This window comes from Oryctolagus cuniculus, chromosome 14 (genome assembly GCF_964237555.1).
Source record: "Oryctolagus cuniculus chromosome 14, mOryCun1.1, whole genome shotgun sequence".
Taxonomy (NCBI): Eukaryota; Metazoa; Chordata; class Mammalia; order Lagomorpha; family Leporidae; genus Oryctolagus; species Oryctolagus cuniculus.
The window spans coordinates 48,152,085-48,171,853 of NC_091445.1; the positions used below are offsets into that span (position 1 = coordinate 48,152,085).

At 37.6% G+C, this 19,769-nt stretch overlaps 1 protein-coding gene across 8 annotated transcripts in view; it reads right to left on the reverse strand.

Annotated features, from left to right (window-relative positions):
• The window catches only part of CDH18 (cadherin 18), a 966,744-nt gene that overhangs the window by 225,344 nt on the left and 721,631 nt on the right, over positions 1–19,769 (reverse strand). For all 8 annotated transcript variants that reach the window (XM_070056895.1, XM_051853855.2, XM_051853858.2 and 5 more), the window contains one exon: positions 8,148–8,442. In XM_070056895.1, the coding sequence (XP_069912996.1) occupies positions 8,148–8,442 (295 nt within the window). The remainder of the gene's footprint in view (positions 1–8,147; positions 8,443–19,769) is intronic.

Sequence of the window (19,769 nt, forward strand, 5' to 3'; positions counted from 1 at the left end):
TCATCTCATTGTTTCCTCTCTGTGTTGTGATAGTGATATTAATTTACCTAATATTTTAAGCCTGAATTATGGAAAATATATTTTGAAGGAATAGGAGGCTTGAACAATTAACAGAAAATTAAAGAAATATTGCCATATAACAATTGGTAGAAGGTGTTATGATCAAGACTGACATCATAATGGACTTTGTATCATGCATAAAGTGAAAATAAAAAAATCACAAACGTGCATTTATGAATGGGCCAATCCAGGTTACATGGGTGCTCAGTAATATTAAAAAACAATTCTATCTATATATAATCACTCTCTTGAAATTGATGAAATAGTTAAATAAACACACACATGAATCTCAATATATACTCAGCAGCTTAGTAGGCACTCAGCATAATGCATGTGGTCTTCAAAAGCAAGGCATAGGGGCCAGGCCGGTGTTGTGGTGTAGCAAGTTATTCTTTGGAAGTGACTAGATATTTAACAAATATATTGTCTAACTCTTGCTTCTACTTTGAATTTTTCATTTCTTTAACTTGATTGTTCCCTAGGTCAGTGATTTTTTTTTTTTTTTTTTTTTTTTTTTTTGGACAGGCAGAGTTAGGCAGTGAGAGAGAGGGTCTTCCTTTTTCCATTGGTTCACTCCCCAAATGGCCGCTATGGCCAATCCAAATCCAGGAGCCAGGCGCTTCCTCCTGGTCTACCATGTGTGTGCAGGGCCCAAGGACCTGAGCCATCCTCTACTGCCTTTCCAGGCCATAGCAGAGAGCTGGACTGGAAGAGGAGCAACCAGGACAGAATCCAGCGCCCCAACCGGGACTAGAACCCGGGGTGCCAGCGCTGCAGGCAGAGGATTAGTGTAGTGAGCCGTGATGCCAACCGGTCAGTGACTCTTAACTTAGAGCTCTTATTCCCTGCTCAGAGGGCATTTGGCAATGTATGCTGACATTACAACTTAGTGGTAGTGTGGGGTATGGTAATAGGAGCTACTGGGTAGAGGTCAGGCATGTTGCTAAACATTCTACAACGCCCAGGGCAGCCCCTCAGAACAATCATCCGGTCCAAAATTTTAATGCAGAAAATTTGAAAATCTCTCCCTAGGGGAACAGGATTCCCTAGGTTATAGTTGAAACAACATTCTATAAATCAAAGATAAAGAAAAACATGCTTCTAAAAATCAGTTCAGTTTATTTTTACATCTTCCTTTATAAAACCAACCAGAATATCACAGACTTTGCTGACAAGACATGTACAGCTATACTTTGCTATTCTCACTGATAATATAGTAGACTGTAATTACTTGCAGTGGCTGTATGACCACTGCTTAGCTCTGTTGATACGCAAGAAACAATTGATTTGATAAAATCTTGCAAACCCAGAGAAGCTCTGGTTCTGCCTTCTCTGTATTCTCAAAGCGTATTTTGAAAAGCTATTTAGGAAATCTATCATTTGGGGTCCCGGATTATTTCCCCTTATCACATGTGTGCCCACACATATGCAAACACCCTACATACCTCTAACTAGACTAAAACCCATAGGGAAGAAAGGAGTATTGTTCATTATTGTATCTTCTGTAAGGAATGCCTTTTTATGGTAATTGTAATTTTTTTCAGATAAACTCCTATACCTTATATCAGATTTATTAAAGATGACTTCTCTAACCCACACACAGTACTCTCTCTCTAGCTCTGTGGTTCCTATCTATGCCTATCACACACCTATTGAAACTTTCTATTTATGTGTCTGGAGTCTACTCAAGAAAGTGGACTTGTTTTACTCACCATTTTATTACTAGCCACACTTAACAGCTATTGCCACATAAAACGTTTTCATTCTCTCCAGAATGAATTGGGTAGACACAAGGAGAGAGGTTTTTGCTTATGTTTTGAGTTTTTCAAATGACTAGGTGATACAAATAAGTGAGAATATAGTAAAACCAATAATCCTATCAGGGATGATGAGATGCAAAAATTTCTGTTGTCTTCTACCTACAGTATTGCTTGTCTTATTCAGTGTTAGAAATCATCATAGGCTTAAGTTAAGAATTACTTTTATTAAAAGAAAAACTGCTTTTTGCTATTACAAATTTTGATTTGTAACTTTATAAAAAGCATATGCTTATAGTTTTTAATAAAGAAAAATTCATTTGGCTCATATCTGATAAATCAAGGACTCACTCTTTAGAAGTAATCACCTTACTCAGGGTGGGCATGATTTTCATTCAGATGTTTCCCATGCATGTGCACAGCTACTCTGCAACACGTTTGAATTATCTAAAACAAATTGGAGACTATTCCATATGCATTTCTATAATTTTTTTCTCACTTAAACAATACAGATTCTTTCTAGGTCCACATACACAGTTTCTATTGATTCATATTAAGGCTGCAAAGGATTGAGTATATGCTTATCTTAAGTTTATTTATTTTTACCTACTAGAAAGGCAGAAAGAGAGAAAGAGAGATAGAGAGATAGGGACAGAGAGAGAGGCAGAGAGAGAGAGAGATTTTTCTTCTATGGACATATCACCAGGAAAGTGACTGTCTCCTGTGGTCTCAGAAGATAAGCAGGGTCAGGCTTGGTTAGTATTTCGATGGAAGATAGAGATCTCTCATCCACTGGTTCACTGCCTAAATGGTCACAACAACCAGAGTTGGATCTGCCTGGAACCAAGAGCCCAGAATTCCATCCATATCTCTCCCATGGGTGGCAGAGACACAAGCATTTCAGCCATTATCTGCTGCCTCCCAGCATGTATTCACATGGAGCTGTATCAGAAGTGGAGTTTCCAGGACTCAAAGCAGCACCCCAGTAGGAGTTTTGGGCATCCCCAGAAGTGGCTTAACTGCTGCACCATAACACTAGTCCTAAAGGATTCAGTATATGTTTGAAGAGTCATTATTTGAAAACTTCCTAGCAGTACACATAAGTATATATAGATATAGCTATACAACGCTTTCAAATTTTCACTATCAAGAGGAATATTGTCATGGCCATCTTTTCACATACATATGTACAGGTATAAAAATTAGTCCTTTGTCTGCCATGCCTTTTACAAGTATTTCAATTTATCTTATTGGGTTTAGTGTAATTATTTGCCACCTATATTTCATGCTTATTCATTCAAATTCAAGTCATTTCTTCTTGGAAATTGGAGTAAATGAACATTTCAGTGTTTATACTTACACTGTGGATTTATTGATTGTTTATGTTGTTCTTCAGCTGGGGAAAGACACATCATTTTACATTGTTCCAAAGCACTAGCACATTTGGTCTTCCATTTGAACTCATTTACTATTTTAGGTCATATGACCTTAACTGTTGGGTCAACTCATTGTCCATGCATTCACATCACCGTGTCACTTCAGATTTGGTATTCAGACCTGCCTGGAACTTGTCCACTGTTTTTCTGTATTTTTATGTGATATCTCTGCTTTATATATTTTGAGATTGTCAGATGGAATTTTTTTTTTTTTCAAAATCGTATCCATTCCAGACTCTCTAAAGATTAGATTCCAAATAAATGTCTGTTCCATACCATGAGTGCTTTCCACACAGCAAGCAAAGACAGTGGCAGTGGGTGAAACACATATTTTAGCTGTGTCTTTTTGTCAGGAAACAAGTATCTTTCATGAGTCTCTACATGCTATAGCTACAAACTAGGCCACATCCCACCCTAGATGAAAGTGAGTGATGGCAGGTGAACAGTTAATTCTGCATAGTGTCACCTGAGCAGAAATGAAATTTCTTCATAACACAGAAGGAAAAGTTGCATATTAGATAACTAACAGTGTGTACCCCAAAGGAACATCCTCTATGCTATGTATTTACAACGTCATATTTCTGGGCAAGGGTAGGTGCTTGCTGTCCCACAGGCCTGACAGAACACCAACTGTCCTGGAAGAGCAGAATTCTTCACTTTCAAGACTACAGCACTCCTCTAAATCCCATCTTGAATATCATCCCCTCGCCCCAATCTCTTACAATGAAGACTGGCCAGCACTTTCTACAAAAGGAGACACAGTGTATATTTTTTGGCTGCATGAAGCATATAGCTTTCATCTCAACTATCCAAATCTGCCACTGCAGTGTCGAAATTACCATAATTTTTAAATGAGGGTATGTGGCTGTGTTTTAGAAAAACATTTTTAAAATCAGATTTCAAACTATATATCTATCTCCCCTACTATTGTTTGCTGATCTCTGACCTACATCATTATCAGTATTTTATTTCTAAAATCTGAGTTTATGAAAATATTACTAATTAAGATAGTAATTTCTCCTTTCACTAACTTTCATATCATCTTCCATATACTCACACTATAAGGTGCATTATATGTACTGTTTTTACATATTTATTTTCTCATATACATACTAATAAAATTTCCAATATGCAGTTTATAGATTGCCATAATTACTCTTTCAGTAGAATCTTGCCTGATATCACAGATGAGAGACATACAATTACTCTATCTTCCCCTTTTTCTCTATTTTATACTATTAACTTTTCCGTCAACCATACTTGACTCAGCAAGAGAACTGTAGACTATCAGCGATTCCTCCATTCTTTTTCAAAATACTTTTAAAGACTTACCTCAAATGGTAGAGTTAGAAACATACCAGGGGATTCCAATTCAATCCCATCAAGGTGGCATGTACCAATGCCATCTCACTAGTCCAAGTGATCAATTTCAGTTCACAATTGATCATAATGAAAGGACTAAGAGTCAAAGGGAGCACATAAACAAGTCTAGTGTCTGCAAATACTAGCTGATAGAATAAAAAAGGGAGAGTGATCCAACATGGGAAGTGAGATACACAGCAGACCCATAGAATGGCAGATGTCCTAAACAGCACTCTGGCCTCAGAATCAGCCCTTAAGGCATGAGGATCCGGCTGAAAAGCCCATGAGAGTATTTCAGGCATGGAAAGCCAAGACACTCTGGGGGGGGGGGGGGGGAACCTAAATGAAAGATCTCTGCGAATGAGATCCCAGTGGAAAGAATGGGTCATCAAAGAAGGAGGTACCTTTCTCTGAAGGGAGGAGAGAACTTCCACTTTGACCATGGCCTTGTCTAAATATGTTCAGAGTCAGTGAACTCAGGGGGCTTCCATAGCCTTGGCAGCTCATGACAAGAGCCTAGGGTGATTACTGATGCCATAAACAAGAGTGTCAATTTGTGAAGTCAACAACAGGAGTCACTGTGCACTTACTCCTCATGTAGGATCTTTGTCCTTAGTGTGCTGTACATTGAGATTTAATGCTATAACTAGTACTCAAACAGTATTTTTCACTTTATGTTTCTGTGTGGGAGCAAACTGTTGAAATCTTTACTTAATGTATGCTAAACTGACCTTCTGTATATAAAGAGGAATGAAAATGAGAGGGAGTGGGAAAGGGGAGAGTTGCAGGTGGGAGGGACGTTATGGGGGGGAAGCCATTGTAATCCATAAGCTGTACTTTGGAAATTTATATTCATTAAATAAAAGTTTGAAAAAAAAAAGAAAATGGAAAAAAAAAGATTGATTTATTTATTGAAAGGCAGAGTTACAGAGAGGCACAGGCAGAGAGAGGGAGAGAGAGAATGAATGAATTAATCTTCCATCCACTGGTTCACTCCTAAAATGGCTGGAACGGCCAGATCTGGGCCAATATGAAGCCAGGAGCCAGGAGCTTCTTCCAGGTCTCCCAGCAGGCGCAGAGGCCCAAGCACTTGGGCCATCTTCTACTGCTTTCCCAGGTGATAGCAGAGAGCTTTATCAGAAGTGGAACATTGGGACTTGAACCAGCACCCGTATGGATGCTAGCACTGCAGGTGGTGGCTTTACCCGCCATGCCACAGGCCCCCTCCTCCATTCCTCTCCTCCTGTCCAAGCTGTATTGCCTTCTCCTCCATCTGCTCATTTTTGTTCTCAGGGAATAGACATCATTCACTGGAAATATCTAACAAATATGCCATCTCAATTTCTTATCTTTCTCCACAGCCCATATTTCTTATTTTTTCTCTGTGAAATTAAAATTTTTCTTCTAGTCTGGTAAATTCTCAAATACAAGGACAGTAGTTTTGGTATGATCACTTCCCATTCATGCCTTCAATCCACATACTGATAGAATTTTTGTTTGGTTATTTGTAAGAAGAGAAACAACATGGTTTTAATTTAGATAAATCTCTATATTGTCCTAAAAATGCACCTGCTGTTCAATCTCACTGTCCTTCTCAGTAATGACTGCAGCGCCTTTCGTCTCTCTTGTTTGGCCCACTCACCAACAGTTGTCCCTTTTGTGCTCATTGGGTCCACCAGGACTTATAGTATTGAGCCCTTTAATTCCTTCTCAACTCTCCTGAGACCAATAAGCCCAAGTACATTCAGGCATATTCCCCAGGCTCTTGGAGCCTGGTCCCTGTGGTCCAAAGGCAGCCAGTTTGCAACAGCACTCTCCCCTGAGACTAGCTAAGAAAGAGACTTAGTCTCCTTTTCTTAACTGCTACCCCAACAGCTTCCCCAGGAGCAACCACCTGGCTCAAGAGAACTAAAAAGGTCTGGCATCTGGGAGTTGAGTAGGGAAGAAGCTGCACTCTTATAACACTTTATCTATACATTCAAATTTGTAGAATGAATTGTTAGAGATCAGAGTAACTATTTTAAGATTTTACTAATTTTTTAAATGTGGAGTTTCAGAGAGAGAGGGAAAGAGAACTTCTATCTGTTGGTTCACTCCCCACAAATGGCTGCAATCTGCAAGGCTGGGCCAGGCCAAAACTAGGAACCTGAAACTCCAACCAGATCTCACACATGGGTGCAGGAGTCCAAGTAATTGGGTTATCTTCCACTACTTATCAGGAATATTAGCAGGGAGCTGGATCAGAAATTGAGCAACTGGGACTCCCATCAGCACTCACATGGGATGCTGGCATTGCCGGCAGTGTCTAAACCCACTGCACCATGGATCTGGCTCTTAGAGTAACTTTATCATAAAATAATATCAATATCAATACAGCAAAATTATATACATAAAATCCTTACTGAAAAGCATGTCTTCTAAATCAAGTCTAGAATCTCACTAAGACAGTTAAAATTAGTATAATAACCAAGCATTACTTTAAACATATTTAAGAAATTCATCTATGAGGTAAAAATAAATTATGTGCTGAGTGTTTGGCTGTGCAGTTAGGATGCCATTTCAGTGCTTGGATTCAATTCTCATCCCTGCTCACAATTGCAGTGTTCTGCTGATATGCATCCTGGGAGAGCACAGGTAAAGAATCCAGTAGTTGTTCCTCTGCCACTCACATGGGAGACTTGAATTAAGTTCCTATCTCTGGCATTGGTTTGACCCAGCCCTGGTTGTTGTAGGGATTGAGTTAATGCTAGCAAATAGGAGATTCAAATTCTCTCTCTCTCCAATAAATAAAATTAATATAAAATTTATAATACAATAAAGTAGCCAGACTACAAAAGTCTGTGTGGCAGAAAAGCCATAGATCCTCAGTGACTTGCAAACTGCACCATGATATTCTGACTACAGCGTGATCCTGCAGGGGAACCTGGAGTTAATTTCTTCTTAGTTTCAAGATGAGTGAATTTGAAAAATAACTATTTCAGTTTGCACATTTAAAAATGATATTCAAAAATGTTTCATAGGACTATTGCATGTTTTGAAACAAGTAAGGTATGTAAATGCTTACAAGGATTGGAAAGGTTCTATTAAGATAGCAATTATTTCTACTACACTCTTTATCATAACTTAGTCCAAAACTGTAAGCTTAAAAGACATACAGGCAAAAATTTCAGACATAATATACGCAAAGTGTCACACTGAATTTGTTGATATGTTCTTAACAATACACACAATTTTCACGAACAAAAGACTACACAATCACACAAGAATTGCAGGATTTTTCCTATTCACTATTTTTTCCCTTGAGATCAAACCATAACCAAGCTTACATGCCTCAGAATTAATTGTAATACATATAATTGTTAGACCCAAGTCATTAAAACTCTATGAAGAAAATATTAAAATATATTGAAACTTCTGTAGATTTATTCATGAAAGAGCAAAGAAAAAAACCCCAGTAAGAACTAATCTTCAAGGGATGGTTCTGGATTTTTTATATTAAAACCCCCCGGGTATAAAATGATTTTTTTCTTACCCATATCTGACATTTCAGGCACAGTAACGATGTATGGTCCATCTGTGAACTTTGGAGCATTGTCGTTGATGTCTTGTACTTTGATGATGAACTCAGATTCAGGTTCCAGAGGTTTGTTTGTCCTTCTGTCAATAGCCTGCGCGTGAAGCACATAGTGGGTCTTCTGCTCTCTGTCCAGGCTTTTTGTTGAGTGGATGTCGCCCGTGGTATCATCAATAATAAATATGGTCCCAGCACCTTCTCCAGTAAGTATGTACTTGACAGATCCATCACCTTTGTCAGAATTGGAGTGCAGCTGGAAAGGACACACACAATAATTTAGCATGAAATTTTATCCCAACCTCACATCAAATTGTTTTAATATTCTCTGTCTATAATCTAATAATTGGTTTCATTAAAATTGTCTTCTCTCCAGTTTCATGCATGTTACCACAATCATTTGTGTCTCTGTGGTTTTTCTCTACTTTCTTGATGAACACTTGCTAATAAATCAATTATGGATATGATAAATCAAGGGGTTATATTTATTAGAAGAAAATAATAACCTTTGTTATCATACCACTAAGTAAATATTTCAATAACTGCAATAACATTGGGGAAATATATTTCTACTAATCACTGTTGCCTTCCACACCTGTGACAACAATATGAGGGGGCTTATTCATTTATTTGTTTCAAAATTATTCTATATTCAAAAATATATTAACATGAAATATTATACCTTTTATGGGGTATAATACATCTGTTTCTATCTTAAAGCTAGAAAAAAGGAACAAATTTATATTCAAATTAATGACTAAAATGTCCATAATGATTAAAATGTCCATATGTCACAGGGCATCAACTTTGTTGAAGATAAATTAATGAATTAATTAATTTATTTGAAACAGAGTGACAGAAAGGGATGGACAGGCAGAGAGAGAAAACAGATTTTCTATTGGCTAAATGAGCAAAGTTAGGTCTGGGCCAGATTTGAACCAGAAGCCAGGAACCCCATCCTGGTCTCCCACATGGGTATCAGGGACACAGGTATATACGTCATCAGCTGCTGCTTTCCCAGGCCCATTACTAGGAAGCTGGATTGGGAGTGGAGTGTCTAGTACCACCAGCGTCCCAAGTGGCAGCTTAACCTGTTGAGCCTCAATGACAGCCCCAGGACATAATTTTAGAGTTTTTTAAAGAACATTTTCTAATATAAATGTTTGGATTTTGAATTTTTAAAATATTAATGGTATTTTTCTTTAAATTACCTTGAAACTCTAACTCAAAAGTTCAAATAGTTGTGATAGAGTTAGTAGTGAATGGATCTCCTTTTTAAACCAATTGAGATACACTAACAAATTCTCATTATTAGAATTAATTGATCAAATATGCATAGAATAAACAATAGGAAAGTAGAAAATTCAGTAGAGAAATATTCAAAAAGATAGCTAACTATCATATTAAGGCAAAAGAAATTGCCTTCCGGCACTTAAATATAAATAAATGCTTTTAAACTCTAAATAGTTCATATTTGAGATCATACTATAACTAAAAACATCAAAACTCAGCTAAATTCTTCCAAGGATACCAGCAGTATATTTCTAGCTAGAAATAACAGCAGTATTTTATGACATTACAAATATATATTTGAAGAATTGCTTCTCCCAACGGATCTGAACAGTTTATCCTTCAGAAAAACCTTTTTGGTCACATAAGTTCAACCACTCACCTTTTGCTCATTTCTAACTTGAAGACATTGGAAAAATGTAACCTTTTTCACATAGCATTTCTTGCCATTGGGAAGTGAACATTTTCAAGGTTTATTTTAAAGTCTTTGAACAGTTAGAAGATGGATGTAAAGCTAAAATACTGAAATACAGAATACAATATAAGGAAAGCACTAAGACAACTGGAACCTAAGTGATGGTACATTAGGAATAATTCTAGTTCCTTTTTGGAAACACAGAAGACATATTAACAGGGAAAAATTCTGATGGAAATCACTCAGCAAGATTCAACATGTGAAATTATTTTAAAAATGATTATTTAGATCTCTTACAAGAAGGAGGAAAAATATGTCAGCAAAATGTGGCAAACACAGCTTTCAAAGATTCACACTTCACAGGTAAATTTAGTGCTAAAATAAGGATGTAGAATAAAATGGAATGGAGACAATCTTATGTATATATGAAAAGATACTAATTTGTTTCTAAATGCCTCTTAACAAATCGTGTTAGTACCTAAAAGATTTATCATTTATGGAGCAGACAGGTAGGTATAAAATACTAACAGAGTAAGCTATTTCATATTTTCCAACTTTTCCTTAAGCCATAACTGAAACAATAATGCAAAGTGACAAGTTCATTTACCAAATGTTTTTAAGACCTTTCCTAGAACACACATCATTAAACTTACCAAAAGTGGGATGGTATTGTAATTGTGCTATACTGTTATATATAAATTTTAATTCTATATTATAAAATTGTAACCAATTAAACATTTTTGAGAAATGTTAATGTCTTCTAGCAACTAACTAAGGAAAGATATAACAGTAACAATTGACCCTTATCTTCAAGACATACATGGCAAATTCCTTTATTTTTAGTGAAACCAGTTTTATATAATTTAGTTTTAGATTAAAGGTTCATAGTACAGATACTATGTATAAAGAATGGGTTTCTATATTATTATATTAGTCTGTTTTCTGCTGCTGTAACTAAGTATCTGATGCTGGATATTTTATAAAGAAAGAGGTCTAATTAGCCCCTAATTTCATTGGGTAAAAGTCCAGTATTTGGCAGCCCCATGCCTTCAACCTCCAGTGAAGGCCTCCTTGGCTGGGTCACATCCCAAGAGAGAGACAGAAAGGGAAATGGTCATTTGCCAAAGAGGTTGAGTGCACAAGGCAGCTGTACTTTAAAACTATCGATAGAACAAATTTGCCCTGAAGACCAGCATTAATCTTTTCCAGCTAAGATGCGCTCATGACCTAACTTCCTCCCATTAGGCCCCATCTCTTAAAGGTTCCACCATCTCTTAATATCACCACACTGAAGATGAAGGTTGTGATGCACTTTCTGTTGGGAGCACAAACCACATGCAAACCATAGCATATGTAGATGGGCGACAGCAGTACACGAAATAAATGGTAAATTTGTCAACCTACAGCATCCATTAAAATATACACACACTATACACTGTCTTTATAACAAATCTAGATGAAATAAAAATAGATAGCTTTTTATGTCTTTAGATTTTAGGACTTGAATCTGGCTCAATATTTATATAGTTTTTTGTTTTGTTTTGTTTTGACAGGCAGAGTGGATAGTGAGAGAGAGAGACAGAGAGAAAGGTCTTCCTTTTGCCATTGGTTCGCCCTCCAATGGCTGCTGAGGCCGGCACGCTGCGACTGGCGCACCGCGCTGATCCGAAGGCAGGAGCCAGGTGCTTTTCCTGGTCTCCCATGAGGTGCAGGGCCCAAGCACTTGGGCCATCCTCCACTGCACTCCCTGGCCACACCAGAGAGCTGGCCTGGAAGAGGGGCAACCGGGACAGAATCCGGCGCCCCGACCAGGACTAGAACCTGGTGTGCCGGCGCCACTAGGTGGAGGATTAGCCTATTGAGCCGCGGCGCCGGCCTGAATATTTATATAGTTTTTATATATGATAAATTACTAGGACTATTTCAGAAGTCATGATTAATTTGAATAGGTTGTAATATAAATTTAGCATAAATCTTTCAGATTTATGACTAAATTGAACATAGATAACAATAAGATCTGTGAATTATTACTCAGTTATATTTGTACTGTTGTATAACATCAGTAAACATATCAAATTATTATAAAAATATATGTGGATTATATCCATTGCTGATAATTTTTAGCTTGGGTGTTTAAATAATATAGATGATCACCTTATTAATGATGCATTAATTACTTAACTATCAGTTGAATCTTGAAATGGTCAGATTCCATCTAACACTGATGAGAAACCATTATAGTAGAATTTGTTCAATTGATTAGTAGTTACAATATTAGGAACATGGCCACTTTTAAAGCAGCAAAGTGATCAAATCACAGATTCTCTCTCCTTTACCTCATCTATTCACAAATATTTAGTTTTGTTTGCACTATCTAATGGGAAACAGAATCGTATCCTGAGAGGAACATTGACTATTTTATTGTTTAATAAGTGGGTTTTAAGTCTTTGGAGGAGCACATATTTATTTATTTATTTATTTATTTATTTTTTGACAGGCAGAGTGGATAGTGAGAGAGAGAGACAGAGAGAAAGGTCTTCCTTTTGCCATTGGTTCACCCTCCAATGGCCACCGCGGCCGGCACGCTGTGGCTGGTGCACCGTGCTGATCCGAAGGCAGGAGCCAGGTACTTATCCTGGTCTCCCATGGGGTGCAGGGCCCAAGCACTTGGGCCATCCTCCACTGCACTCCCTGGCCACACCAGAGAGCTGGCCTGGAAGAGGGGCAACCGGGACAGAATCCGGCGCCCTGACCGGGACTAGAACCCGGTGTGCCGGTGCTGCAAGGTGGAGGATTAGCCTAGTGAGCTGTGGTGCCAGCCTGAGGAGCACATATTTATATGTGATTTGCAAGGCAAGAAATATAAATGATGCTGCCTGCACTGTGATGCAGCAAGTTAAAGCTCCCGCCTGAAGTGTTGGAAACCCATATGGGCATCAGTTAGCGTCCCAGCTGCTCTACTTTGATCCAGCTCCCTGATAATGTGTCTGGGAAATCAAAGGAAGATGGCCCACCATTGGAGACCAGGAAGAAGCTCCTGGATCCTAGCCTTGGATCAGCTCAGTTCTGGCAGCTGAGGCCATTTGGGGATTGACTCGGTGGATAGAAGACCTCTCTTGCTCTCTGTCTCTACCTTTCTCTATAACTGTGTCTTTCAAATAAATTAAATCTTTAAAAAGAAATGTAAATGAATTAAAGCATAAAATAGGTGAGTAGTAATGATGGTAGTAGGGTAGTAGAGAATAAGAGAAAACCCTTAGAGACAAAAAACCAGGATTGAAAAATAAACACAATGAAGATCTGTCATTTTGAAATATATGCAACAATAGGCCATTGCATGGAAGGGACAGAGTGTGCAGCATGGACATTAGAGACATTCTGTATATAGATGTAATTCTTTTGTAATAGTAATTCTTTTTGTAATAGCTTACAACAGTTGTTGTAAGCCAAGCTAATTACGACATTATTTAAAAGAGATGCCCATAGTGAGTTACAATGAAATAAGTGACAAAGTTGTTTTTACTCATATCCAACAAATTATTTTTAGTAGACAGTTTAGTAATACAGTGTAGAGAGCAGTGCCAAGTCTTATCAGAGCTTGCAGGGGTGGGAATATATTTAGAGTCTAGGGATTTCACAGAGTTTGCTAGATATTCATTCTGAAGGGCAGATGCTGTATTTTCCTAAAGCAAGGAGACAGAACTCTTGTGTATCTGATCGTGCAGTGGTGTTCATTGCTGTTTAGAGAGCCAAAAAGAGAAAAGAGGTGAAAAAAAGAAAATATATTCACTGAAGTAAAGCAGAATGAACACTTCTCTGGCAGCAATTTAATAGATTGTCTCTTTCTTAATGTTAAGTAATAACCTATGCCATTTAGAAAGCTAATGTGAATCACCTGAGTCCACCCTAGAATACTATTTATTCACTTTGGACCACACTAGGATCAGGACCTAAAAATTTAGAGCTTTTACTCAAATGCAAAGTTCTTCACTAAGATAATATTCTATTCCTTGGGGAAGAATAACTTTAAAAGGTTAAAAGTATGATGACATAGCTATTAATTTCAAAAGTTGCTTTTAGTTAGGATTTTAAGATATATTAAAAAGATAGGTCATTGACTTGAAATATTACTTTAGGCTGCATAATTTATATATTTGATAAGGAGAAATCTGTTTTCAATGTTCCAATGAAAGATAGAAGTAAAGGTGGAAATATTACATAGTAATTCCACTCGTTATTTCTACCACTTGTTTTAAAAAATGCAAACAATGCAACTTGGGAGAAATCTGAAGATCAGAGGAAATTCAAGTCATTGAAATTCAGTGCTCATCCATCCTTTCAAATAGTGTTATAATCTTAGTTATAGAGAGATGAAACAAAGTAAAAACTTTAATAAGAAAATGATCTAAAGGAAAAACATATCAAACAATAAGTCTTCTAGTGAGTGATAACACATCAGTCTCTGAGGAAAAAAAACGCATGAATCATAATGTTTAATTATTATGCTTATGAACAAGTAAAAAGTTATGTTACAACAGTATTAACAGAACATTTTGTCCAACTATAAATTAATAATTAGTATGTAAACAAAAGTTAAGAAATAAGATCGAGAACAAGGAAATAAAGTACCCATTTGTTAAACTAGAAACATTAGAATGCAGTCTCCATGTATTGAAATTTAGTTCTTAACTTTCAACTGATGTACATGGATTCCTAGAGAAGAAAACTAGTGAATGAGAAAGAAGAAAGGAGCAGGAAGTGATGCTGATTTTAGTATTATATTCTCTGAATTCCAGATTGTAGGGTCTTAGTCCACCGGAACAAGGATGGACTGGGTCCGAGGAAAGGCAAGCATGCCGCTCCCCCAGCCTCCTGATCCCGCAGACAATCAGAAGCAGCAGGGAGTCAAGTCAAGCAAGAACTCATTTGTTGCGTGCATGGCAAAGCCTTTTAAAGCACAAAACTGCAGCGTCATTGGGGCAGGGCACAACCAATCACTTAAAAGGTAACTTTAAGGGGCGATTTTTATAGGACTAGCCATATGTCTATACACGCATCATCAGTTGCTGTCACTTCCCCTGATGCTGTGCAGCCAATCAGCTTTGGTGGTAAACAACTTTGGGTTCTGCCCACCTTACTTCCTCTCAGCACCATCTTCTTTGCCCCTCTAGTAGCCTGGTCCCTCTTCATCTGGTTCTCTGCAGTCCTCTTGCTGGGCGGCCATGGTGGCCGCGTGAGCTGCTCCAGGATCCACTGCCCCCTCCTTGCGCGATAGCAGTTTGCTCGTGGCCGGCTCTGAGCACAGCTGCACCATGGGAGCGGCTGTGCGCATGCTCCAGCTCACAGTCCTGCTCCTGCAAGATGAAGTCTTCCTGCAGCCGCTGCAGCCAGCCCTGCGCCTCCCGGAGCCAGGCGCGCTTAACGGTGACCCCTCCTTGGCGCCGCACAGGGCCTCTGTCGTCTGCGCTGCCCGGGCCCTCGCCAGCGGCCCCAGGGCTCTCTGGAAGTAGACGCGGGGCCCTGGGAAGCCGCTGTCCGCCATGGCAGCGGCCATATGCGCACGCGCCAGGCCCCTTCCTGTGCCACCACCCCTGGGATGCCCGCCAGCTGTCTCTGAGCCACTGGCTCGGGTTAGTTCACAGCCTCTGCTCCGCGCGGCTCAGGTGGCAGCGGGGGTGCCTGGGGGCAGCTGAGCATGCGGTGCCCCCGGGGCCTGGCCTGACCGCGCTCATGTCCCACACAGATTGTGTACTAACATAGAAGACGAATAACTGATAAATATATTGAACTCAAAGTTGCCATAAATCCATAACAGCCAATGCTACTTTGGAACAACTGATATAGATGTGTTAAATATTTGAGACTTGTAGATGTGGACAGTGGTTGAGAATTTCAATATTAATTGTTGGGAAACATGAAAAATTGACCAATCAATAGGAACTGTAATGAGATACATAAGGTATAGTAATGCAATTTTATCTATTCTTCGGATCTTTCATTACACAACTAGAATCTAGTTGAGAAAAAGGTGGCTCTGGCAGCTGATTTTAAAAACAGAACTCTCAGAGTTTATTATACATTACTACAATTCTAGGAAAACCCCACCCTAAATTCACTGTCCGCGCAATCAAATGTATTATGATTTAACATTTGCTGTTTGTTTTACCCAGTTTTCTTTACAAGTAAGAAAGCACTAACTGTATATCAATGGAGAAGAAAGCAGTGTTGATGAAAATGCGAGTAGTATCAATCCTTCGGGAAGTTCACCTGACAACGCAATGAAAGATCATAACTTGATCCAGGGATCATTTTTGGGAAACTGTTCTTCATAGGCTGGTCATGGTACTCACTGAATTCCATGTACTGCGTGTATCATTGAAAAGGCAAGGTGAAATATCTTTCTGCAGAACCTACATTTATTCTAATGACAGAAGAAGATAGTAACAGAAAGAAAAACTGATATATAATATGCTAGAAAGGGATGCAACCTACATTTCTTAAGGAGAGAGCAGACAGGGAAACAATATCAGATATGTTTGGCATGTTGCAGGGAGTTCCAGTTTTAAATAGGGAAGTGTGGTAGGTAGAATATTGGGCTTTACAAGATGTGTGGGATCATGGAATAGAACTGGATGAGATGGAAAGATGCTGGGTGGTTTTGAACAAATGCATATTGCAACCAAGTTACAGCAAGAAAGGATAACTATGGCTTTAGTACTAAGAATAAAAAAATAGAGGAACAGGGGCAGGTGTTTTGCACAGTGGTTAAGATGCCACTTGAGATTTCACATCCCATAGAGTGCCTGGGTTCAAGAACTTGCTCTACTACAGATTGCTGATTCCTGCTAATGTGCATCACGGGAGGGCATCAGCTCAAGTAGTTGGGTCTGTGCCACTCATGTAGGAAACCCAGACTGAGTTCCTATTTCCTGGCTTCAGTCTGGCCCAATCCAAGTTGTTGTATGTATTTGGGGAGTAAACCAGGGGCTGCAATATCTCTCTGCTTTTCTATCCCTCTTTTAAATAAATATGAAATAATACAAATTTTAAAATATGACAGTGTTTTAAAAAGATAAATAAAATGCAGGTTCTTGTGTTCCATCCCTAAAGTGTGGATTCAGTAGGCTTCAAGTAAGGAGTAGAGATCTACATGAATGGAAAGAAAATGAAAACAAAGGAACAAAAGTAGGAGTGAGGAGAATGAATAGAAAGTTATGGTTTTAGCAGAAGTTTAGGAGTAAGAACCTGGGTGGTAGTAGTGAAAGAAGTGTGAAACGCTCCAATCCTGAATGCACATATTTTTCAAAGTGCAAGAAAGAAACCTTTCCCAAAGAAGTGGATATAGTGTATCAAAAACAGAGATCAAGCACGAATATTAATGTTTGGTCATAGTTGCAAAGCAATCAACTGAGATGTGGAAGGATCCAAGAATAGGGAGTCTTAAGGGGAAATCAGGAACTCCATTTTTGGCATGATAATTAGGTATTTTTATTGGCAGTCTCAGCTAAGAGAGAAAGTCATTTCTATATATAGCCCAGTTTCAGGAGAGTTGTTCAGCTGGCTTTGTAAACTCGAAGGACATTAGCACAGAAGTGGTATTTAGAACAATGAAACTGAATGAGATTATCAATGACATAAATATAAGAAAGAAGAGAAGAAATTCGTTTGGAAACCTCTGGTCCTTCAGAATTAAAAATTCAGACAGGTAATACAGATAAAATAGAAGCACACCAGTGTCCTGGAAAAATGAAAATTAAAGCAAATATGTGCAAAAATATCTATGTTATCCTTTTAAGAGTGACCATTATTGATTATTTAAGAAGGAAAAAAACTATATGTCTGTCTTGAGGATAACTGTTTCTAAATTATGAATTATCATTAAAATAATATGAATATGATATATACAATGAGATACATCACACCAACTAGAATACTTAAAATATTTGAAAGACAAAAAATAAGTGTTGGCAATAATGATACAAATCAGAATGTTATGCATCAGGTGGAATTATTAAATAGTATAGTCATTTTGAACATTATTTGCCAATTCTTCAAAATGTTACACATATAGTTACCATATGAACCAGAAATTCTAGTCTAAAGTATACAGGCAAGAGAAATAAAACATATACCATATACACTATATAAACAAACAAGGTTTGTAGGGATTATGGTGGGAGTAGAACTGGGAATTAACTACTGAGCAGAAGGTTTCTTTTTGGGGGTGATATGATTGATGGTTTCTGAATAAACTGAAAGTTAATGAATCGTTCAACTTAAAATAACAAATATTGTGGGGGCCGGCACTGTGGCGCAGTGGGTTAATGCCCTTGCCTGAAGCGCCGGCATCCCTTATGGGAGCTGGTTAGAGACCCAGCTGCTCCACTTCCGATCCAGCTCTCTGCTATGGCCTGGAATAGCCCAAGTCCTTGGGCTCCTTCACCCACTTGGGACACCCAGAGGAAGCTCCTGGCTCCTGGCTTTGGATCGGCGCAGCTCGGGCTGTTGTGGCCAACTGGGGAGTGAACCATCGGATTGAAGGCCTCTCTCTGCCTCTCCTCTCTCTAACTCTGACTTTCAAATAAATAAATAAATCTTTAAAAAATAATAAATATTGTATTTCATGATTTTTACCTCAAAGAAATTAACTATAACGTGTAAATGAAGTAGACATCAATCAAATGGCACAAATTATAACTTTAAGATCTGTTTGCTGTCTCCTATGATATCCTTTAATAAAATACATAAGAAAGTAACAGGATGAAAAATAACACATGACATTCATCAATGTCATCAAAATCCATCATTTATGAAGATAAAAAATACTCATAATAAAGTTATAGGAGATAAAGAAGAAAATTTTCCATTAGTAATAAAATAAAACTATCAACCTGATGAGCAGCATTTACAAAAACCTAAAGCTAGCATCATATGTTGTCATGGAAAATAAACGTTTTCTTGTAAGATTGAGAAGAAGGCAGTATGTCTTTTCTATTTCTTCTTATTCAATTCCATATTGGAAGTCCAGGTTGGTATAGTAAGACAGAAATAAAAGTAAATGACAAAATGAGTTGGATAGGAAGAAATTAGTCTTTCTCTATTCATCAATGATATAAGTATAGACCTAGATAATACTAATCAGTCTATTCACATAGAGACAGACATGTACACACAGAAATTTGCACACAGTTTAATTTAGCAAAGTAAGAGAAGTCTTAGGTAATATTTGAAAACAAAAACAATGTATTTATATATACTAAAAATAACTCAAAATAAATTAATTTTAATCAATACTACTTATGATATCAAAATATCTTAATTTTTGAATTTAATGAAGTATGCATGAAGCTCTTTTTTATTAAAAACCACAAACCACTGTGAAAAAATTTATAAGAAAATCTAACAAAAATATATGAGGATGTACAGCATATTCATGGACTAGAAATGTCTGAAATTTTAAGATATATTTCCCTCAAATCAACCCATAAAGCACATGGAAAATTCAATCACTATTATCATGAATATTTTGTATATATTGGAAAGCTGGATATAAAGTTCATGTGAAAATGCAAATAAATAATAAAAATCCAATAGTTTTGGAAAAGTAGAACAGTTATCACACACAAAAATATCTACACTCCGAAAGATGTAGAAATACAGATAGATCAAACAGGACAGTTAGTCCACAAATAGACCCCTAAATAATAACTTGAATTTCAACAAAGGCTCTAAAGTAAATTAATAATTTAACTTAATGTAATTTAATAGGCAGAAATTCTTTAAAAACTCTAGGAAATGTGTTCTTGCATACCTAAAATTTCAATGACAGGATATCAGCTTTTAAAAAAAATTAGAATTTTCATGTAGAAAAAAAAGAG